Source organism: Zootoca vivipara, chromosome 16 (genome assembly GCF_963506605.1).
Source record: "Zootoca vivipara chromosome 16, rZooViv1.1, whole genome shotgun sequence".
Classification (NCBI taxonomy): Eukaryota; Metazoa; Chordata; class Lepidosauria; order Squamata; family Lacertidae; genus Zootoca; species Zootoca vivipara.
In genome coordinates, this window is record NC_083291.1 from 19,122,358 (window position 1) to 19,147,125 (window position 24,768).

Genomic DNA, 24,768 nt, shown 5'->3' on the forward strand with positions numbered 1-24,768 from the left:
CCATTTGCCATATGGGAAAGTAGCTAGCTGGGATCTGGGGGTTGTTTGCTCATGCTCTGGCCATGGACACAGCAGAGGTCTGCCTGCATTGGCTAGTGCCAGTGGCGTCAATTGCTTTTGAGTTGGCAACCATGTCGGCACCTAAGAGAAGTAACTGCAAGGCCAGGGCTACAGACAGGCAATTGGCAGGAAGGAGTGTATGTTAGGGAATAGCCAGTGAGAGCTGCTTCAGTGATGTCATTTCCCCTCTGCTTATGTCTCTAAAGCCTAGTGGCTTCAGCCATGGCTATAGTCACAATACAGTGGAACCTTGGTTCTCAAACGGCTTACTTGACAAACAAATTGGCTCCTGAACGCCGAAAACCCGGAAGTAAGTGTTCCGGTTTTCAGGGGGGAAATGGAAGCTGAATGTCCGCTGTGGCTGTTGGCTATTGTTTCCGGGGCACCTACGCCAATCGAAAGCCATGCCTGGTTTGGGAACATTTTGGAAGTCGAACGGACTTCCGGAATGGATTACATTCGAGAACCAAGGTACCACTGTAATTCTGATTTGCTGCCTGAGCAGAAAGCATGATTTATCAGTTCATTGAGGGCAGAAGGAGAAGGGGACGACAGAGGACGAGATGGTTGGACAGTGTTCTCGAAGCTACCAACATGAGTCTGACCAAACTGCGGGAGGCAGTGGAAGACAGGAGTGCCTGGCGTGCTCTGGTCCATGGGGTCATGAAGAGTCGGACATGACTAAACAACTCAACAACCACAGTTATGGTTGGCAAAGCATGACTTGGTGTGACATCTGGATTGAGCCCAAATAGAAACACATGAAACTGCCTTACACTGAGTCCTTGTAGGTCAGTATTCTCTACATGGACTGGCAGTGGTTCCCCGGAATTTCAGACGTGGAGTCTTTCTTTGAAGACACCTGGTACCTTCTGCATGCAAAACAGATGTTTTGCTGATGAGCTGTGACCCTAATCCATGGCCTACATTACTGGAAAATGAGAGTAGGGATTGAGGAGCCAGACCATAGACCTACTAACGTAGCCAAGGGCTGTAAGAATGCAGCGTATTTCTCCTCATTTCTTACTTCAAATTTTCTTCTGTGCAGGTGTCCCAGGTAAAAGGAACGAGTTGTACTATGAGTGCTGTAAGGAGCCATATCCGGATGTGACTTACACTGTGACAATGCGCCGCCGCACCCTCTACTATGGATTGAACTTACTGATTCCATGCGTCCTCATATCAGGCTTAGCGTTGCTTGTTTTCTTGCTGCCAGCTGACTCTGGAGAGAAAATATCCTTGGGTAAGAGCTGAGAATTTAGAGCTACTCCACACATTGACAGAAGTGGGACACGGAGGTGGTAGGGTTCTAGAGTGCACTGCTTTAGACTGCAGGCATTCATATTTTTTGAAGAGTTACCAAGTTGGTTTGGGTTTTGAAACACCCCTAGCATCTGAGAGGAGAGTTTAGCACAATCACCTGCCTGGTGTGCTAGTTTTTTTTTTTTACATGCGGGGGAGCATTCAAAAATATGACCATCTCAGCTTTATAGTAGTTTGGCTTTAAATTCCTACCATCTCAGTTTACCTCCCCAAGGCTTGTTCTTGTGCTGCCTGAGAAGAAGTGTGGAAACCACTGAGAAACTGCATGTGAAGGGTCTGTTATGTGTTTCCTTCTCATGCCAGTGTCACCCTCTCAGAACTAGGCTGGCTAGTTATGCATCACCACAAGAGGACACCAATTTGAATAACAGCTGCATGTGGTTATAGGTATATATCAGGCATAGGCAAACTCCGGCCCCCCAGATGTTTGGGACTACAATTCCCATCATCCCTAGCTAACAAGACCAGTGGTCAGGGATGATGGGAATTGTAGTCCCAAACATCTGTAGGGCTGGAGTTTGCCTATGCCTGGTATATATGCACATAAATCGCTATGGTTTAAACCGGGGTTTCCCAAACTTGGGTCTCCAGCTGTTGTTAGACTACAAGTCCCATCATCCCTAGCTAGAAGGACCAGTGAGCAAGGATGATGGGAATTGTAGTCCAAATACAGCCAGAGGACCCAAGTTTGGGAAACTCTGGCTGAAACAGAAGGACAACACATGTCACCATAGTGGGGAAGGCAACAGTTGACCTGTGCGCCTGCCCTGTCTGCTGTGCAAGTGTGCCCAACTGTTGATGGGCAACTTCATGATCCCTGATCTACATTTTTTAAATAGTTCCTCATCTTTAAACAAGACATGGACTGGACAGCCCTCAAGTAGAGGATGCCTTCAAATAGAGGCCTGTCCTATGAAAATAGAAGGCTGTCTTCTGTTAAGTACGACATGCGGCCGACCTACTCAAAACTAAGGAAAATGCAGGTGAAGAAAGGAGGCAGGGTGACAATGGCAGAATGGGCATTGCATGTATTGCAATGCATGAAACAGCTGTAGTTCTGCTGGACCTAGCAACACATATTTCTCTGCATCCTTGATTTATTAGGGTGTCCCGAGTTGACATTCTGAGATCAATATGTAATGTTTAATTGCATGCCTAATCAAGGGAACACGCTCACTGTTCATAATCTTTGAAACAGAAAGCATTCAGATCTTGCCTCACCTTTTGTCTCCTTCGCAATTTGATTGCAGGTATTACGGTCCTCCTGTCTCTCACAGTTTTCATGCTGCTTGTTGCCGAGATCATGCCTGCCACCTCAGATTCCGTCCCCTTGATAGGTATGTCGATGAGTTCTGGCACCTCACAACCCAGCCAAATTTGCAGCACTTTCAAGTGCCCTCGCTTTCTTGGGAGGGAGGCAAGCATGGGCTTAGTTCTCCAGCTGAAACGAATGAGACTTGAAAACGTCTTCACTTTATTTAGCGCATGAAGGAGGGAGGCGGGAGCTATTGTTGTTTGGGGGGGGGCTACATGCACCCCAGATTGCTTGTCATGTCTTCTGTAAATAGCGGTTCCCCTGCTTGCTCACGAAGGGGAAAAATACCTGAAGGTGAGAAGGCTGTGTGAAGTGAAAAAAGAAGGAAGGTGGTTCTTTCAGGCTGTCAGTGGGGCAGAAGTGAGTGCAATAGACAAGTGGGTAACCTTGAAAATAAATGGGGTGAAGGCGATGGCGAGTAATGTTTGTTAGTACCATTTTATTTGTCTTTGTGAGAATGTTCGTCCATGGCAAACCCCATCCTTTCCTGCAGTGCTTCTAAGGTTAGGTTTTCACCCACTCAGTCAGCTCTGGAAAACTGTGACACAGAGTGGTAACTTGAATGTTGAAACCGGTACTTTGGACGGAGCCTTCAGAACATTGCTGTGCTCTGCAATGTTGCAATGCTGTGATTCCTGGGAGGATGTCTTTGGAGACCATGGGATAAGAATAAGAAATTTATTATTTATATGCCCGCCACCTGACTGGGTTGCCCCAGCCACTCTGGGGGGCTTCCGGCAAAATGTAAAACCACACAAATAGATTGGCCCAGAGAGGGAGGTCTAATATTGGAGCTTCCCTCTCCCGTCTGCCACAGAAGCTCCTCTGAAGTTTTGGTCCAGCTGATGTTGGCGCTCTGATAAAGGGGATGTTCTGGAGCATTGTGGGAAGTGGCTTGCATCTGAAGGATCCTAAGTCATCCCAGTCCCCTCACACATACACCCAAATTGGGGAGACATTTAGACAAACTCCTGAGACTTAAGTATGTTCCTCCCCCTTTTTTCCAATGGGAGATTTAATCCTTTTTATATTAATGATTAAGTTTTCAGTACCTTTGCCAGCAAACATCTTTGAAGTGAAGGGTGGGAGGGAACTTCATTCCGATGAGAGTGATATCTGGCTGCCTTGATATAGTGCATACGAAGGGTGCTTTTGTCTCTAAGGCTAATGTTACAGGTTGCTTTCCCCCTCCTCCTCCTCCTCCTCCTCCTCCTCCTCCTCCTCCTCCTCCTCCTCCTCCTCCTCCTCCTCCTCCTCTTCCTCCTCCTCCTCCTCCTCCTCCTTACTTCTCTTCCTGTGTTTTCCCCCTTCTCCATTAATTATTAATTATTGTATTATTAAAATCACACAGCACCCAGCAGAGGTTTCATTAACTGAGAATATGTGCAGCAATTCTCCCAGTGTTGTTTTTCTTAAGGACACATCTCTGCAAAGTTCATTGCGATTTCCGCTTCTCTGTAAAAAGCTACGTTAATTCAGATTAATTTGTGCATTCTGTCCACTGCAAACTCTTTCCTCCGCCGCCTCATAGGGTGCAATGGCTCATTATATTTCCTGTGGTGTGTAAAAACCTTTGCTGCCACTAACAGATTTTTTAATAAGGCTCTTATGTTTACATATAGCAGGGTGCAGTTTTTTAACCAACCGAACTGCGAAAAGGATCAAGTCTTATCTTAACCACTCTCATTACAAAACCAGTTATACTTCTGCCCCAGACGTTTCCACCAAAGACCATTTACATCAAATAAGAATTAAATTAGCATTCCCCCCCCCAAAAAAACCCTCAGCAGTTAGAATTCCTTTTTTGTAATTTCTTTGTGGTGTGAGATAGGTATCATAGGCTGGTTGGGATGTAACAAAACTACAGTGAGCCTTTGGCTCACATGCAGACTATTCTCCTCTGGCCTGACTACAAGGAGGTGTTTGGAAATTCTCACATTTTAGCTTGACTTGCCATGTAATTTGAACTTGGATTAAGGCCATATTCAGAAGATGAAATCTCAGTTTAACAAGCCACTATATAAACAAGTGTCACACACCCACATGGAACCGTTTTGCTTCTCCTTTCATGGAAGCGGGGAAATAAACCAGGAAGCCACAATGAACCATAGCTCCCTATTATGTTTGAACTGAAGAATCATGATGGATGGCTTCCAAACAATCTAGGATAATCAGTCAATTTTAAACCATGGCTTTATATCCTAGCTTACTTAGAAGCTACTAACGTTGGTTCCCAGTTCAGTAGAAACAGGAAGCTACAGTTAGCTGCAACTTCCTAGCTGCATGAGACTTATTCATGTCCTAATTTATAATTAAGCCAAGGTTTGATCATCCAAACATAGACATAATGTGCTTAACCTTAAGCTATGCTTAGCTGAAATAAGCCAACTTCAAACCATGGTTTATGAGGCTAGCTTTTTTCAAGTTAAAATTAACCACGGTTTATGGTTTAGACACTGCATGCTGAATCTAAAACAGAAGTGGAAACTTCTAATCTCCTTGTGCTCAGTGGAGTGGGAGCACTCCCTCCAAGTCAGCTCCCCATTCTCATAATGCTAAACTATGGTTTACCATTGTGTCCCAATGCAGTCCATCTGTATAAAATTTCCTTTGAATTCAAAGATAATGAAAATGGTTAAAGAAAATCATGTACACATTCCCGAAGTATTTTCACTTTCCTTTCTAAAACATCTTTTTCTCTTCCTAGGGAAACTTACAATATAGCTAGACTCTTTTTCACAGCACCTGATAAGTGAAACAAAATGGAAGGAGGTGAAGAAATGGGGAGAGCCCTATCTCAATCATTCTGAACCTCTTGGAATTAATAATAATAATAATAATAATAATAATAATAATAATTCAGAACTATCCAAGAAAGCAGGAGAAAAGCATTTGGAAATGTTAGAGTATGATACTTTCTGAAAAGTGGATTTTGTAGAACAACTCAGTACATCTCAGATCAACAGGAATTCACTTGACTAGAGTATACACAATAAGGGAATATTGAAGATATTTAAATATCCACTGTGAAGTGAAATGGCTTCTAATATAGTCGTACCTTGGTTGTCGAACGCCTTGGAACTCTTACATTTCTGCTCCCAACCAATTGAAAACCAGAAGTGAGTGTTCCGGTTATTGAATGATTTTTGGAAGCCGAACATCCAGCACGGCTTCCGTGGGTTCTGGTTGGCTGTGGGACGCTCCTGCAGCCAATTGGAAGCAGTGTCTTGGTTTTCAAACAGTTCTGGGAGGCAAACCGAGTCCTGGAATGCATTCTGTTCCAGAACCAAGGTACGACTGTCTTCAAATCTGGCATTCCAAAAGGATTCGGAAAGCATCTCAAAACAAAGTTGCGGGCCCAGTTCACAACTACGCATTTTAGCTCTTTACCAGAGCTGTCCAACTGCCTCTTTAGACAAAGTATCTCTAAAAAGCCTCATTAATGCTTTAGATAACTGCAAAAAATTGTAATGCCTGAACAATTAGAGCATATCGAATGTATTTGAAATGCATCTCGCAAAGCAGGCCATCTAGGTCAAATGTACTTTGTTCCTTTCTCCGGCTTGCTGGATTTTTGTCTCCGTGCTGAAATGTCTCCCATACCTGGGAGGCTCACAGCAGCCATCAGGAAGGCATCTACCCTAGAGGAACACATGGCTGCTACACCAGGAAGGCCAATAGACTTTCCCAGGGTGGGGATCATTTCACTGAACAGCAACATCCCACTCCGGCATAATCAGAAATTGAATTCAAGGTTGGAGAAAGGTCTGGCTCATTTAATCGGACAGCAAACTTAAACACAGCTAACAGGTCCTTTCAGTGGGAGTCCTGCACAAGGCCTTCTGTGAGAACAATGGGGCTTTCCTCCTCTCTTCTCCCACCACATGCCCCCAATTTCCCCCAAATTTAGCTTAGGGGGGTGTCAGAGGGAGAGCAGGTGGTGTCATTTCATCTGGCAAGCTGGAATGTTTGCACTGACAATGATTGGAAGTGCCTGTCTTAAATTCCACTCTATAAATGTTGATTTTATCACCATATATATATATAATATACATCTGCTCCCTGATGCAGTCTCCATGCCCTTTGGAGCACATAATAGCCAATTAAGCCAGTGTATTAATATAAAGGTGCTAGTGCTTGACTTGAAATCTTTACACTGCCTCAATTCCACATAACCTTAGACATCACTTCTCCCTACATGATCTCCCATGGCAGTCACAAACCCTGCTCTGAATGTCTTCACTAGGAAAAGTCAGAAGGATCATGCCCCAAGGCTCTAGAATGTCCCTCCATCTTTCGTTTCTCCTTCCTTGCCTCTTTCTGGAGGGGATACAAATCATGTTTATTCTGTAGGGTATTCTGGATGTTAAAATCTACTAGTTTGGCTGCAGAGTTTTATTAAAGTGATTCCCTATTGTGGACCTGTTGTTTCAAACCTAAATGTTGGATTCCCCCCCCCCCATATTGTTACTCCATGAACTGAGGAGTGGCAGTGTGCTAAATATTTTAGGTAGCTAAACAAAATAAAGAAAAATGAATGTAAAGAAATGGTGCATGAGCCCCCTTTTAGATAAATCCATTGGACCTTAAAAAGGTAAAGGGGCCCCTGACCATCAGGTCCAGTCGTGTCCGACTCTGGGGTTGCGGTGCTCATCTCTCTCTAAAGGCTGAGGGAGCCGGCGTTTGTCCGCAGACAGCTTCTGGGTCATGACAAATCTGCTTCTGGTGAAGCAGAAGGAAACGCTGTTTACCTTCCTGCCTGAGCGGTCCCTATTTATCTACTTGCACTTAACGTGCTTTCAAACTGCTAGGTGGGCAGGAGCTGGGACCGAGCAATGGGAGCTCACCCCGTTGCAGGGATTTGAACTGCCGACCTTCTGATCAGCAAGCCCTAGACTCTGTGGTTTAACCCACAGCACCACCTGGGTCCCTTACCAGTGTGCCTTACCAGTGCATTTATGTAATCGAGGTACTGTATCAGTGTGAAGATGCATTGAGTGAAAATTCTTCTTTTAGTTCGAAAAAAAGAACATATAATGGAAAGATAAAAATTATTGGCTGGAATCAGCTAACTGGTCCCGCTAGTGGACACCCTCTGCAAGCAAGCACACCCTCTGCAATGGGCTTTCACCTTTTTCTGCACCCATGTGCCCCTGAAATTGGCTTTGTGGGGCTCAGGAGAACAGCACACAGAAGGAGAAGAAGGGGGACTGTTTCACCTGGCAAGCGGAAGCGCCTGCACTGAGGGAACAATCAGAAGAGTGTGGCGTTGAATTCCTCCTCTTGATCCAAGCTGATGTTGCTACTATTTGCAGATGCATGTGCCAAGAAATGGATAGAAAGACAAATCTCGGAGACCGGCTTCATTTATATTTAAAAGTCCCTTATATATTTAAAAGTCCCATTTATATTTAAAAGTCCCTTCACAAAACATATTCATAGAACTGAAAGTACAATGGTTTGGACAGGGCCCGGTTCAGTCAGCTGTAATCAAATGCGGCTTGTTATACTGCAGTGCCTTGGGGAGCTCGACTGGTCCACCAAGGCCTGACAGTGGAGCCCAGGCCTGGCAGAGGCCCAGATTATGCAAGAACAAAGGCAACCTGTCCAATTGCTCTTTGAATGCCTGATTTCTTCTAAGATGGTTGCACACTCCCTCTCCTCTAAGCGGAAGTAAGTTCCGGGGCAGCTTTTCAGAGTCAGTTTCCTTGTGAGGAAAGTGCGTGTGTGTGTACTGGAAGATTGCTAGGGTTTTTTGTAAGGTCCCTTGTTTATGAATTTGCAGTTGAATATGCATCACTGGCCTAGGTTTCACAGCCCCCCCCCCTCCAAGGTGGTAGGAAAAATGCTGGTGAGTTTATGTGTAAAGATCAAATTTGTCCGAAGAAGCCCCAATATGTGGCTAAAGGGTAATATGGTGGTACTTGACATTTTAATTCTCTGTGGGAAACTGCGGTGTTTTTTGTGTTTGTGAAGAATGAACAGAGTTTGACAAATAACCACGATTCCAAGAGGAACTTATGGGGTAGCCACCATCCCATTGCCATGCAGACCCCTTTCCAATGTGTGATAAGCATACCTGCCAAGTCTCCCGCTGAAAAATGCGGGAACGGCGGCGGCGCGGCACTGGAAGTTGCGTAGAAGCAACTTCCGGGGCTGCTCTGACCATGTGTGGGCACCGGAAATAGGGCAGAGCGGCACCGGAAGTCGCTTCTACGCATGCCTGGTGGCCATCTTGGTGGTGGCCACATGGCGGTGGCCATCTTGGTGACAGCCGCCGCCATGCGGCCACCACCAAGATGGCCGCTGGGCATGCGTAGAAGCGACTTCCGGTGCCGCTCTACCCTATTTCCGGTGCCCACACATGGTTAGAGCAGCACCCAAAATAGAGCTCCCTGGCAGGTAGGAAATCCAGGGGATTTCCGGGATATTTCTCCATTCGGAAGAACAGCAGGAAACAGATTAAAATCCGGGGGTTTCCCGCAAAAAATGGGATACTTGGCAGCTAAGGATAAGGCCTCTAGTCCATGCAGAGACCTTTGCTATACTATAAGGAAAAGCACGCTCACTTTTCATTTGGAGCCAGTTTTGGGTGGGATAGAACCCCCTACACAAACATACCCACATACCCACACCCCTCAATACTTGTTGTGAATATCCTCCTCTCTCTACCCTGCCTGGCGCAGTTTCCCCTCTGCTTGCTGCTTCTTTCTCCTTCCTGCCTTAGTCATGTAGATAATCCCACCTAATCAGGGATTGTTTACGGCTAATAGAGAGGCATCTTAAAGCGGCAAAGGTAATCAGATTTCACTGCATCATGGCACCACTGTGGGTAAATGTGGGCAATGTAAATGAATGAACGAACATGTCTGCAAAGAGTGCTAAGAATGTCCAGAAGGGAATTACGTATTTGACACTGCCAAACATCTTCACTGGAAATGACTAGATTTGGCTCATCTCTAATGGCTCAGCTTCAGTCTTTGAAATCATCTCTGAGGCTGTGCCCAAACTCTTGGCCGACCGTCACTTAAGATGATGCTGAAGCGTTCATTAGCCAGTTTTGGTACACACAGCTTAATGATAATGTGTGCTTCTTCCTCCACTTTACGGGCAGCGAGTCAATGCGAATAGCACTCGCTGTAGTCTCTTGCACTTGTGCAAATGGTTCAGAAGCACATTGCAAACTGGAACCTGCCAATGATGCAGGGGTTTCAGTGTTGAAATGATCATAACTGTGTAAGGCTATGCCAAATATTTGTTGGTTTGGGTTTTTCACTTCTAATATAGTTATATGTCACTGAAAACTTTATTTCCTGGAAATGATTTTGACATTCACCTTTCGGACATCTGGTTGGATGTTTTGGTTCTCCTCTTGGCTCCTGTTCCTCCTTTCTTCTGCAGGTAGACGCATGCGTGATCCCATAAAATAATCAGATTTGACTACAGTGGTACCTCGGTCTATGAACACAATTGGTTCCAGAAGTCTATTCATAAACTGAAGTGTTCATAAACTGAAGTGAACTTTCCCATTGAAAGTAATGGAAAGTGGATTAATCTGTTCCAGACGGTCCGCGGAGTACTTAAACTGAAGCGTTCATAAACTGAAGCGAACTTTCCCATTGAAAGTAATGGAAAATGGATTAATCCGTTCCACACGAGTCCGCGGAGTACTCAACCTGAAGCGTACTTAACCCGAAGCATGGGTGTAATTGGTTCCGGAAGTCTGTTCATAAACTGAAGCGTCCATAAACTGAAGCAAACTTTCCCATTGAAAGTAATGGAAAGTGGATTAATCCGTTCCAGGTGGGTCCGCGGCGTTCGTAAACTGAAAATTCATAAACCGAGGTGTTCATAAACCGAGGTTCGACTGTATAGGTTAAGACTACTGAGAGCAAAGGAAACCACCTGAGAACTAAAAGCATGGAAGGGAAATGTAAAGGACTAGTAGATAATATTTCAAATAAATAAATAAATCACCATAATAAGAAAGGAGGTGTTTTCCAACATTCAGCAAAATGGTGGGATGGGTGGTTCGCGAATAGTTTCAGCTCAGACAAATTCACACTTGTCTTAACATGGCAAGAAGATGCCATCTTTACTGTTAAGAACACCAACAAGTTGTTGGGTTTTTTCTTTTTTCTTTTTTTAAAAAAAGTTTAGTTCATTTTCTAGTAATATAAAACAAATTAATATAAAACACAATACATATTAAAACATTTTAAAAGCTTGGGGGTGCTGTGCACAGTAAAAACCAACAGATTTATTGCTGTTAATTAAAGACTCGGAGATTTATTACAGATTTATTGTGCTGCTGTAAATCATTTAGTGCCACAAGGCTCTGAGCTAGATTTGCAGCCTAACCTTCTGGAATCTTTGCAAGATCCAGCATTTAAGGGCCAAATCAGTTCTCCGGCTTTTAAGAAAAGTTTGATGGCCGTATCAGAATGGTGGAAAATCCAGTCAGGATTGGGGTGCTGGGTGGGACTCATCCCGAGTAGAACTTTATTCCTCAAGGCTGTTTGCCTCATGAGAGGAAGTACAGAATGAACTTGAGTTGCACCTTCAGAATAATTATCACTTATCCTGGCATTGCACCCCCAAACTTACAATGTTAAATGTTCCTAAGGCTTATTGTATGTGTACATTTACCCCTCTATTTCTTCCATGATGACTGAAGACAAAAACCTCAGCCACACAAAACACACTTGGGGGTAATCTTTTGCTGCATGACACTTCACTACAAAAACTACCTGAGGGGACTAGCAGACCTGTGTCTGCCTGACACTTAGAGTGGTACATTTATAATTTTATTTTACAAGATAAAAGATTTACCATGAGTGGTGTTGGCTGGAGGCAGGGAAAATAAGACTCATCTCTCCCTGCGTCTCCCGTCTTCCGCTCACCCTTGTTCTGCTGCCGCTGCCGCTCAACCCTCCACCCCTTCGTTTTCCTTTGTCTCTTTGCTTCAGCGAGGAAAGTGTTAAGCTGGGGAGAGAACTTTTTCTGGTCCCTTGATTTTCTGTGTCACTATATCTTAGTCTGCAGGCTAGGCTAGAACTAGCTTGCCGGGTGCATCTCCATGTGCTTCTATCTTTAGAATATATATATTTTTTATCGTTGTTGTTGCAGAGGGGAGCGTTGAATCATGCGAATCCGTCCCCTGCAGGCTGAAGCTGTACAGCCTGGATCCAGATTTACCACCTGAGCAGGAACTAGGCCAAGGAGACTAGATTGCCAGAGCATAGATTCTGCTACTTTGGGTGAAGATATATACTTTCATAAGACATATATATTTGGTTACCCACCCCCCTTCTCTGTCTCCTCTCCCCACAAGGTGTAGAATCTTATGGTAAATTCATATGACAGAGGTCCCTGTGCAGTTTGCCTTTGCAAGTCACCGCTGCTGCGTAGAACAGGATGGCCACATATACTCTTTCTCATCACCTTGGCAGGTAGAGGTACCACTTTCTTACATGAGCCTGGCCTGTCTGCGAGCTTAGTAGCAGCTCTGTGAGCTCCTGGGGTGTTTGCATTAATAGAAGACAATATAGTGGCACCTCGACTTACGAATTACTTGACATCTGAAGTTTTCGACTTCCGAACGGGACAAATGGCCGCACGCTTACGAATTTTTCTACATCTGAACGGAAACCGTTGGTGGTTTTAAATGCGGTTTCCTCGACTTACGAATTTTAAAGGCGGTTTCCTCGACTTGCGGATTTTTCCGAATAGTTTTTTTTCCTATGGGAAACCACTTTTTGACTTACGAACTTTTTGACCTACGGATGTGCATTCGGAACGGATTAAGTTCGTAAGTCGAGGGACCACTGTATAAACTTGGATTACTGACACGAGCTGCCCTTAGGCCTAGTCCGGAATCTCAAGCCTTTAGTTTTTTATAAGCTGTCCAACATTTCTCCAATGAAAATAGGGATGTCCTATTTAATAATAATAATAAGAAGAATAAGAATACTTTATTGTTTATATTATTTATTATTGCCCCAGCCACCGTGGGCAGCTTCCAACATATATAAAAACATAACCAAACATTAAACGTTTAAAAACTTCCATATACAGGGCTGCCTTCAGATCTCTTCTAAAGGCTGTATAGTTACTGAGCTCCTTGGCTCCCGACCTTCCAACATTTCTCAGATCAAAATAGGGACATCCTAAGGAAAAGCGGGACATTCCAGGAGCAAATCAGAAACCGGAATGGCTTCTGTAAATCTGGGACTGGAAAATAGGGCCACGTGGAGGGTCTGTAGGCTACCAGGCCATGTTCAAGGTGTTTGTGTCGGTAGACAAAGCCCTGACCAATTTGGGTCCAGAATACTTTAAGGACCAGTTCAGCCTTGGGGGTCTGGCTGTTGTGGGGTGGAAGACCCAGGCGATGAAGACTGCCCTTCTATTCCAGTCCAGTCACTGATATCACCCAGAGTCCCCTATGTTACAGGTGCCCAGCTGGCTTCAACCAGAAATCAAGCATTTAGTATCGCTGGTCCCATGCTATGGAACACGCTTCCAGCAGAGATTTGGCAGGCGTCCTTTTACCCTTTGTGCATCTCTTGAATATTTTTGATGCTGGCAGGTCTATGCAGTTGCTATAATTTTCTTGAGAAGGCAAGAAAGGTTTCGTTTTTTGTATTTTTTAAAAAAGATTGCTGTATCCTGCCCTGATATTTTGGGAGAGGGCAATATAAATAATTATTTTATAAATAAAACACATGTAAATAAATAATAAGAGCCCGGCTAGACTAGGACAAAGACCCATCTAGTCCAGCAAACTGTTCTCATGGTAGCCCTCTTGGGAAGTTTGCAAGCAGGACAGGGATTGATGGGTTACAGTTAAGCAACATCTGGGGGGGACAAAGGTTCCTCATGCCTGGTGTAGTTCCAGAGTTTAGAATCATAAAATTGTGCAGTTGGCAGAGACCACGAGGGTCATCTAGTCCAACCCCTGCAAAGAAGGGATATTTTTGCCCAACGTGGGGCTCGAACCCAGACCCTGAGATGAAGGACCTTATGCTCTACCAGCTGAGCTATCCCACAGACTGACTCTTCAGATCACCTCTTCGCACGCAACCACCAACTGTAGGAAATGTGTGCACAGACTGGCTTGTTTTATTTTTTATTTTTGCTTTCTGCACACTTGCAATGCATCATGCAGCTGTTTGACTTTCAAAGAGTGCACCAAAGGACCAGAGTTTACATTCCTTTTAGGCTTGTAATTGCCAGACGTTTGCTCAAACTGCTGAACTCCTTTTTGCAGAATAATAGGATGGGAAAGCATGCCCAAAGGTAATTTGGACTGCATCCTTCTGCTCCCACGGCAGGATTTCAGTTCCTAGGCATATGCCTCATGCTAATCCGAACAAGGCCCCTATACTACAGCTTTGTTCCTTATTAATTGAGATTCCCTGAGAGTGCCTATTACTTTGGAAACTCTGGTTAAGATGTCCTCATGCAGAATAATGAGCTGGAAGACTTCGGAGGTGGTAGACTGTGCTCTCTGAACATTTTGCTGTGTTTAAAAACAAAGTCATAGAATCATAGAGTTGGAAGAGACCACAAGGGCCATCCTGTCCAACCCCCTGCCAAGCACGAAACACCATCAAAGCATTCCTGACATATGCCTGTCAAGCCTCTGCTTAAAGACCTCCAAAGACGGAGACTCCACCACACTCCTTGGCAGCAAATTCCACTGTCGAACAGCTCTTACTGTCAGGAAGTTCTTCCTAATGTTTAGGTGGAATCTTCTTTCTTGTAGTTTGAATGCATTGCCCCGTGTCCGCTTCTCTGGAGCAGCAGAAAACAACCTTTCTCCCTCCTCTATATGACATCCTTTCATATATTTGAACATGGCTATCACCCCTTAACCTTCTCTTCTCCAGGCAAAACATACCCAGCTTCCTAAGCCGTTCCTCATAAGGCATCGTTTCCAGGCCTTTGACCATTTTGGTTGCCCTCTTCTGGACACGTTCCAGCTTGTCAGTATCCTTCTGACAAGGATACTGTAAGTCAACTGTAAGTAGAAAGGTAGTTTATCAGGGCAGTGCATTTTTGGCCAGCATTTCCCCTGCTCTGCTAATTTTCTGTTTGCAGATAGGTTTGTTTTGGTTAAAGCATAAGGGAACATTAAAAATGTGATCTCTGGAGTCTGAAGTGCACTCTGCCATCTCAGGGCTCCGGCCACATTCTGCTGCTTCTGTAGATGCAGCCTAAGGGCTTTTCCACCTAGGAGGGTTTGATCAAAAGCTTTTTCTTTCTTTCTAATGAGGTGAGTGAGTTTAACTGGGATTTTGTGGGGTTGGTTTCAGCTCACAACCTAACAGTCCTCCCATTGCAACATCTCAGTCCGATTAATCCGTATCTTTTACACCAGGCAAGTATTTTGTTGCTGCTCCAGCCTCACAGTTGCAGTGTGGCCTTAAAATGGCCTGAGAGTCTTTATCCTTCTTGTGTGTCAAGGCCCCAAGCCCTCCCTCTTTTGTTGAATAGTAAAACACATGGACCCAAGAGGGAGAATCCCCGGCTGGGCAGCTGCTTAAATACGGTAAGCCACACACACCGGCTGACAGGATTGGTCGGCCATGGGCATGATGCGGCTGGGACTCCCCTATGATGCGGAGGCACTGCCACGTCCCCGCTGTGCATGAGGAGAGTGTGTGGCCAGCCTGTAACAGTACCCCCCCCCCCGGGATGGGGAGCGGCCTTCAGGGGATCCTGGAAGCTGTCATTCTGAGAGGGGGCTTGGGTTTTTCACCAAAGAATTCTCAGCCCCCACTCCAAATTGCATTGCCAGGGAAAGACATGGGGTTTAAACTTCCATACAACTGATATGGGACCCAGGTGGCGCTGTGGTTAAACCACTGAGCCTAGGGCTTGCTGATCAGAAGGTCGGCGGTTCAAATCCCTGTGACGGGGTGAGCTCCCGTTGTTCGGTCCCAGCTCCTGCCAACCTAGCAGTTCGAAAGCATGTCAAAGTGCAAGTAGATAAATAGGTACCGCTCCAAGTAGGAAGGTAAACAGTGTTTCCGTGTGCTGCTCTGGTTTGCCAGAAGCGGCTTTGTCATGCTGGCCACATGACCTGGAAGCTATACGCCGGCTCCCTCGGCCAATAATGCGAGAAGAACGCGCAACCCCAGAGTCGGTCACAACTGGACCTAATGGTCAGGGGCCCCTTTACCTTTACAACTGATATAAGTGTGTGCTCCTGATAGGCTTCTGCATGCCTGGTTTTGAAGGAAAAAAAGTGTTTGACGTAAAAGAACTGTGGTTTGGCTGGTACCAGGAGGGAGTAATCAATGCCACAGCAACATTGCCCCTGTGTCCTTATCAAGTAAGCAAGCATGGCTAATCCTAATTATTCTAAAACAGTTACGCAAACAGAATGAGGTGGGAAATGCTTTGGGTGGTTTTTATTTATTTATTTAAGAACTCCGGGTTCTGTTTAGTGTTTTCTTAAGTTGTCATAATCTCTTTACGTCTGTGCCGGCATCATTAACGCTGGCACAGCGTCTCTAAGAATACTGTTTGTTAATTAAATATGCCTGCAGAGCTCAAGACGGGCTGTCTGATAACTCTGGGGTTGCCCTTCAAGCCCTGTGCAAAAAAACAAAAACAAAACCCCACATCCTAAAAATGTCCTCAGCATCACTTGAAAAGTTGGTTTCGCAGCATGGTGATCAAGCTCTGTGTAGGGGAAAGAGTGTGTTGCGGATCATTTGAAATGTGGCATGACCACCCCCCCCCCCATCAATACTATGCTGATCAGGTAGCATTGTACTGCAGTGAAATGAACACTTGTGATACACTTAAAAAAAAGAAAAAGAAATAAATCAGACTACATTATTGTTTTTTTCCCTCTACAGAGAGACAAATCTCTGATGAGGAAATTGAAGCACACATATGCATACATAAAACCAGGCCTTAGGGTGCTGGAGGGAAAGGGAATGTTTATCTTAGCGCTGAAATGAATTTGCTCCACAAACCTCTCTTCTGTGAATTTTGATGTTGAGTATTCAGCCTGCAGGTAGGCGGGCGTATGGTTTAATGCTTCACCATGAGGAAAAAACAACCTCAAACCCTTCTGCATTCAAAACTAGGGTGTCAATGTAAAGGCTAATTAGAGTGTTTCTCTTTGGTATCTAGTTGCCTGTCCACAGTTGCCGGGGTTGTGGTGTTTTGTTTTGGTGTTTTTTTTCTTGCATGGAGGAATATTTAGTGTGATGTGATTCCCCCATCTGCAGAGTCAGAAGTGGCACAGTCCAATAATCGTTTTACAGTTTCTTCTGCAACTTGTGTGAACTATTTTGATGCTATTTTGGACTGGGGAATGTGGGAGAAACTACGAAGCCTGAGGAAGCTGGTTGCAAGCTGAGCCAGTCAGCAGACAATGCGATATCCCATCCACCTTCACGGCATATTTTGTTGCTATTGGTTGTGTTAGTTCCAGTACCATTTTGCCACAGGCTCTTTGTCCTTTCCCAGAAGTCTCTCTCTCTTTCCCCCCCTCCCCAATTTCTTAGTAGTATTTAGAAGCTTCAGTTCATCTCACTAGGGGGAAAAATGCAATTTCTTGATAGAGGGCTGAACGTTGTCTTCCTCAAAAGAGTGGTTATGACACACACACAGAGAGAGAGAGAGAGAGAGGGAGAGAGAGGGAGAGAGAGAGAAAGAGAAAGAGAGAGAGCGCCACAAAATCAGGGAGCTACAATGAAAGGCTAAACATGTTTCTGTTACAAAGTGCCTACAGTGGTACCTCGACTTACGAATTTAATCCGTTCCGAATAGACCCTCGTAAGTCGAAAAATTCGTAAGTCGAAGCCAATGGGGATTTTTTTAAAAAAAAATATTCATAAGTCAAAAAAATCCTATCTAAACCGCATCCAAAATGGCGGGCGGAACTCTGTTCGTAACTCGAAACATTCATAGGTCGAGTCATCCATAAGTCAAGGTACCACTGTATCTGTATGGATTTTTCCGCAGACCCTCACAAGTGTCCCTATTTTCCAGGGACAGTCCCAGATTTAAAAAAAAAAATATTTTATTAATTTTCCAATTAAAACCAATTATATCACATTCAATATTTCAAATTATACACATATATATATCAATCAAACCGAATGTTATGCCAAATCATCTAAAGAATTTTTTATTTGGGTTCCCATGCTTCAAGAAATTGGGAATTCCTCGCAACTGTCCACTGCCGTCTTTTTTCTAAAGTTCAAATCGTCCTCCAAGTTCATAATAATCCAGATCTTCCCCTTACAGTCACATAGATGTTTTCCACTTTGATCCGATTGTTTCCCAGCTGCTGAGATAAATATCAAACAAAGTTTCACAGATGTTCTTTCTCCTGTGTGAGTTAATCAGTCCAGCCTCCCCATAAATCTTCTTAATGGAGCTCCCTGTTGCGTCGAAGCAGCTCGAAGCAGCGCCATCTTAAAAAGCTCAAATCACTTTCGTTTTCTCTCATAGCCATGAAGATTTACGATCATTATAGAATTTACAGCTTTTCCAGGCAGGAGACCCAAATATCAAACCATAAACTCTTGGTAAATTAATGGATCTCCTTGCCCTATAGCTGAACTTAGCTTCAGGTCGCTGCTCCAATTTAAAGTGCGTCACAGCTCATAAATCCTCCGAACGCGTCCAGAACTCCTTCTGTCCGACTAGGGGGGGGCTTTTCTCATCGGCAACTCCACATCTTTAAAAAATATGCTCAGTAACAACAATTATAAAGTTCAACTCACACAGTCTTTTGCTTCTCTTTCACTCCAAACAAGCCAGGACATCGCGTCCGGGAAGGTACGAGGCAGCAATATGAAGAAAAAAAATAAAAACTCACTTCCCTTATCGCTCCGTCCCCATCAATCCTTCTTCCAGATGCAGTACAGTCTTTGACTCCTCTCCCTCAGCAGCATAAATTTCTCAGCAGTAAACAGCGCTTCTTCCCCTCCTTCTGAAGTATGTCCATAGATTTAAGCCTAATTATCTTCTTTAACCATGGAAATCCCCGCCATGCAGATTAGCGTCCGGGAGTCCTGGCCCTCGTAAGTGCTCAGCCCAAGCTCACCCCACTCCAAAAACAGTCGGAGTGGGTCTGGGGGCATCGCGGGCCAGCGGCCCCTCTCCGTAACCCCCGGAGAGGATAGGGGGTTGCCATTTACTCCCCTAGCAACCGCCAAATTCCTCACGAAGGTCAGAGAGATGGAAAACAGGTCCGCCATTCCTGCAGGCGGAAACCGGAACCCTGAAGGCAGGGTAGTCTCGAGCAGGTCGGGCGCCCTGGCGCTGAGGGGCGGAGATCGCTCCGGCGCCCCCGCCCTTGCAGAGCCGGCCCTGTCTGAAGGCAGCCCTGTAGAGGGAAGTCTTTAACCCAGATGGATGGGGTATATAAATCATAAAATTGTTATCCTTATTATCCTTATTATGGAATAGGATGTCCCTATTTTCATTGGAGAAATGTTGGATGGTATGCACCTGTTTTTCCCTTCTCCCAGGCCTCTCTACAGAAGTTGCTGTGATTTCCTGCAGCCCCCTGGCCCATTTGTAGCCTTCCATGGGAAAACTCAGGTTCGTACACCAGAGAAATATGCGAAGCCAAGGGATCCAAAATGAATAAGGCCTCGTAACTTTGAACATTAACTGCAGGGACTTGTCAGTCGGCTCATGATTTACAGGTTAGGCTCTCAATCTGGCAGTCTGTAAGCAGCTTCTGCTTCTCTCTTTTTCTCCCCGTCCCCCTCCCCAAAATGTGAAGTGGAGAGGTTGTAATGGTGATTTCATCCCTCATAAATCTATTTCTCTCTCCCCTCCCCTCCCTATGCACGTACTCACACATATGCATGAGTGCCGGTCGCAAGTCTGAGGCTGAGGCTGAGAACAATAGCTGTGAGCCACAAAACTGAAAGGGTAGGCAGGGTAAATGCCACAGCTGCATTGCTACAGGGCGAGGAGTTGCTGTGATAAAAACGGAAGCAGGTTCCATCGCAGACTCCTCTGGTTGATATACCAGCTGCCGGAAAGATGAAGGGAGACTCAACGCCACACAAATTTGAAACGAAGGCAAGCAAGATGGCTAATTAGCTGTGGACTGTGTCGTACCAACATGCCAGGGAGCATTACGTTCAGCTGTTGCAAAGATTTGCTCTGTGGGCAAATGAAAAGGCTATGTGTCCTGATCCCTGATGAAAACTTTGAAATAGAAGAATCCAGATTTTAACAATGGCTCCAAAGGGACTTATATGATCACCCTCCACGTAGTACTTGCACAGAAAGGCCAATCGCCATTGCTTATGCTATTCATTCCTAAAGCTTCTGCTGAAAAGCAGGAAAATATTGTTTGGCCAACAGGAGCTGGGCATTGCTTTCCTGCAGAGAATTCGTGATATGGGAAATGCAGAACAAGAGCACTCTCCAAGGTACTGAAAAAGCTCCACTGCATACTCTCCAAAATGTCTCCGATGAAAATAGAGATGTCCTATTCCATAATATTAATATATATATATTTTAATTTATATCTTGCCCCTCTGACTGGGTTGCCCCAGCCACTCTGGGCAGCTTCCAACATATATAAAAACATAGTAAAGAGTTTTAAAAAATCTTCCCTATACAGGGCTGCCTTCAGATGTCTTCTAAAGGGTATTCGAATCAGAAACGGGGATGGCTTCTGTAAATCTGGGACTGTCCCTGGAAAACAGGAACACTTGGTCTGCACGGCTGTGCGCACTCTTACACTTTGTGAGCCATTCTGATGTGTTTTTGAAAAGCAATGTGAAAAAAAGTGGCATGGAACATGTTTTAGTGTCTTTCCACCATCCCCACGCAGCAGGAGATATAGCTTCTGGGTTGAATGTAGCCTGGCAAGCCCTGACAGATGGAAATTAACTACTACCAGTCTACCAGCTTGGGTTTTTTTGTTTTTGTTTTTACTTTTTAAAAAATTATACTCAGGGAAATTGAACCATTTTCCTTGCTTCTTTTAGGGAGTCCCATGACACTGTTAGGAGTCGAGCGCAATTAATCACTTAATGAACTCAAGCAACATAAAAGTCAATAAAATCTTATGTTGCTGAGGAATTATTAGCGGATACAGCATTATGTATGCTAAAACCAAAAATATGAAATGGCTGTAATGGTATATTATCACCAGCAGTCAAATTCTGAACTGATAGCTTTGGTTTTCTTTTCTTAATTCACAACTTGTTTTGGCCTCTAGACAGCAAAGGGAGAGTTTTGTTTATAATTGGGACAGAGAAATCTCTAAAGGATTCAGCGCTTCCAATCGACACTAAAAGGAACAGTTTAGAACACAAAGGAAAATAAAGTATCGTGATCCATCAAAACTGTAGTGGGAATTAGTTGCATAGGATGAAGAAATATAGCATCTGGTTGAGATAAAAAACTTGTTGTTGCCAGAAAGGCCCCGAGAGGTCTTTAGTGATTCCAGATAATTGAGATTTTTTTTTGCCTTGTCTTAATTGAAGCCAATGCATCTTACTGCTCACCGCCCACAATAAAGGGTCGAAAGAATGAGCACATACAGTAAATACTTGTAAGGGGGACTCCCTACAGGGAGCCAGCCCCCATCATCCTAATGTCCACCTCATAAAGTACAGAGAGCACCAGTGGTTCTGAAGCAGCCAGAGGGGGAGGAGGACACTCGGAGAGGGAGAGAAATCAGAGTGAAGGACAATGGGAAAGCTCGGAGGCGGAGGGAGGCAGGCAGACGCTTGGGGATACTGCAGAGCCAGGGAACCGACTGCTGAGGGAGGAAACTGAAAGGGCATCGCTTCTTCCAGCGCCAGAAATGAGAGCACTGCAACGCAGGTCAAGGGGGTGGCGTTTTGGGGTGCCCAGACTACTTTGCTGGCGTAGGAACAGATGTACGCCATTGCCGGATTCTGATTCGGGATGAGAGGTCATGTTTTTAAGCTGTCTCTACATTGTAAATAATTAGCACAATAAACGTCTTTGAAGACAAACTGGACTCAAGCGGAGGTACTCTAGAGTAGCCACAACAACCCTCTGACGACCCTCTTCAGTGTTTATAGAGTACCGTATTTTTTGCTCCATAAGATGCACCTTTTCCCTCTTAAAAAGCAAGGGGAAAATCTCTGTGCATCTTATGGAACGAAACGAGAGCCGTGCGCAGCGTTTAAGCAGCTCTCAGTCCACTGGCTTTACAGCGAGCCGGGAGGAGGTCCCTTCTCTTAGCTCACTGTAAAGCCAGCAGACCGAGAGCCGCTTAAACGCTCCACGCACAGCGGGTGGGAAGTGGGATGAGCGCCCCGAAAGGGCTTCTTTCAGGGCGCTCATCCCGTTGCAGCCACTCGCAAGAGCAGGGGGGTTAGCAGCGGTTGCCCTGCGAGAGCTGGCGGCGGGATCATCGCCCCAAAAGGGCAAAGGGAGAGCCGCTTACATGCCCTGTGCGACTCTCGCTAGAAAAGAATATTTTTCTTCTTGTTTTCCTCCTCTAAAAACTAGGTGCGTCTTATGGAGCGAAAAATATGGTGAAACTCTTCCCAAGATCAGATCAGATCAAATTTATTACAGCTATAAGCTCCTACAAACTCTTCCCAAGTGTGCCGCATAGATCTAGGACGCAGGCACAATTCTTTGTCCCATTTTTACAGATGGAGGTTTAGATCTAGAGACAGTGGCTTGTTCACAGTTACTCTATAAGTTCACAGCATGGGGGAGAGTTGAATCAGGGAGATCCTGCCCCAGAGGTGTCCTTCCCATGACACTATGGTGCCTCTTGAGGACCAAATTAAATGTGATGTACTTTGGAACCCGGTGCTCCTGTTTTCAAGCAACTGCTAATTTAATTTAATTTAATTACTGCAATGCGTTATACGTAGGGCTGCCTTTGAAGGTGGTTCGAAAACTTCAGCTAGTGCAGAATTCAATGCCCAGGTGGTTACCAGAGCAAGACAGTTTGAGCCTATTACACCGATCCTGGTCCGACTGCACTGGCTACCAATTATTTTCCGGGCCCAATTCAAAGTGCTGGTTTTGACCTATAAAGCCTTAAATGGCCCAGGACCTCAATACCTCAAGAACCGTCTCTTCCCATATGAACCAACCCGGTCCCTGAGATCATCTTCTGAGGCCCTTCTTCCTGTGCCTCCTCCTCGAGAGGTCCGGAGAGTGGCAACACGAGAACGGGTCTTCTTTGCGGTAGCTCCCCGCCTGTGGAATGCTCTCCCCAGGGAAGTTCGCCTTGCGCCTGGCACCAGGCAAAAACGTTCCTTTTTAACAAGGCCTTTGCCTGACCTGATCTACATACTAGACCCCTTTAAAATGTTTTTTTTTTGAGGGGGGGCTATTGGGTTTTTTTTAAAAAAAATTATTAGGTATTTTGTGGTTTTATATCTTGATTTTATTCTGTGAACTGCCCTGAGACTCCCCAGGTATAGGGCAGTATATAAATTCTAATCATCATAATCAGGGGGATGGTGCTGGATGGTGTTTAGCAGAGCAAAAAAATTAGCTGCATATATTGTTCTTCTCTTCCCAACATGTTTGAATGTGTAATCATTTTCAAAAGAAACATACAAGGTAGTTAAAGTGTTTGTGCTCTGCTTGCCAAATATTTATAATTTAGGCCTAAAACAAACTGAGAAACTACTCCAAAAAACCCTTCACAACCACATCTAACTCAAGCAGACCTGGAGACTGGTGTGTGTGTGTGTGTGTGTGTGTGTGTGTTAACCCTTTCCTCCCATCCATTTTCCTTAATCTAACTAAAATGATGCTCTTTTGAGGATGCCATTAGCTCGGGGGGGGGGGGCGATGACGCCGACGACGACAGGAGGACAATTTAGATTTAGCATGAGAGCAAAGGGTTAGCAAGACCTTCTTCCCAGATGCAATTAGAAACCCCACATGGCTGCTGTGAAGTAAACAAAACAAACACACAGATCCTGATTATGGATCACCTACAGGATCCTACAAAAGCAAGGGAAATTTGTCTTTGTATTTATTTATTATTTTGCTTTTCCTGTATTTTGTGGGTCATGTGGTTCATTTGCACCCTCCATTCCTTCCCCGTCTTGGAGTTTGAAATAAGATAGGAGAAAATTGTGAGGGTTTCTAGAGGTTAAAACAGGACTCCAGGACCTGTGGCATGATTAATAATAATAAAAATAAAAATAATTACTTATACCCCGCCCATCTGGCTGGGTTTCCCCAGCCACTCTGGGCAGCTTCCAACAAGAGATTAAAAATATACATGAAAACATCAGTCATTAAAAAAAAAACTTCCCTAAATAAACTTCTAACAATGCAACATTGCAGTTCCCTTCTCATGTCTTGCAGGTAAGAAGCTTCCCCTTCCAGCAGAGAGGTGATGAGACTGGACACAATACAACCTCTGTCACCCATGGGGACTCACTGGCCCACCACCAGATGCTGCAGGTGGCCAACTCACATCATCCTGGCCATTAGCCATGCTTGCGGGGGGGTGATGGGCAGTTGAGTCCAGCAACTTCTGATGTGCCAAAGGACCTCCCCACCCCCGCACCCACCTGACCTACATGCTCTCAATTGCCCACCCTGGGTGCAACGGCTTTGCATCTTGGAAGGCAGGGCTGCAAGTAGTCTTTCTCCAAGGCAGTGCCTTTGCAATGGGGAGGAGTTGGGACTTATTCATTTCCCCATTTCATTGCTTGCTTCTTGCTGGCTGATATACCAATTGTTATTGGGTTTTGGTGTTTTTTTAATGCTCTTGTGGAACAGCACTGTAGAAGAGCATTAAAGCTCTGGCAAGGATGCGTGTTTTTTTTTCCAGGTGGCACCTGTCATCCATCACCTACAACATCCCTGGCTTTCATCCAGGTATGGTGGTCCAAATTCAATTTCCTGGCACATTTTGCAGTCCTGCGGTGTACTTTCCAAAGAATGAATCAGAGCAGAATGGAAATTCATTAGGCACTCTAGTTACAGCGGAGCTGGAGGAGCGACTCACCCACCGCATTAGCACAAGGGGGTGAACTCCTTGTTTCTGTACATTAGCTGCAAAAGTGAAAGTTAATACCTCCAGCCGTGCAGGCAGATGGGGA

General features: G+C 44.9%; 1 protein-coding gene across 1 annotated transcript in view; it reads left to right on the forward strand.

Annotated features, from left to right (window-relative positions):
- The window catches only part of LOC118097814 (neuronal acetylcholine receptor subunit alpha-7-like), a 129,286-nt gene that overhangs the window by 89,939 nt on the left and 14,579 nt on the right, over positions 1-24,768 (forward strand). Inside the window, exons 7-8 of the mRNA XM_035141063.2 lie at positions 1,109-1,303; positions 2,634-2,720. Of these exons, the coding sequence (XP_034996954.1) occupies positions 1,109-1,303; positions 2,634-2,720 (282 nt within the window). The remainder of the gene's footprint in view (positions 1-1,108; positions 1,304-2,633; positions 2,721-24,768) is intronic.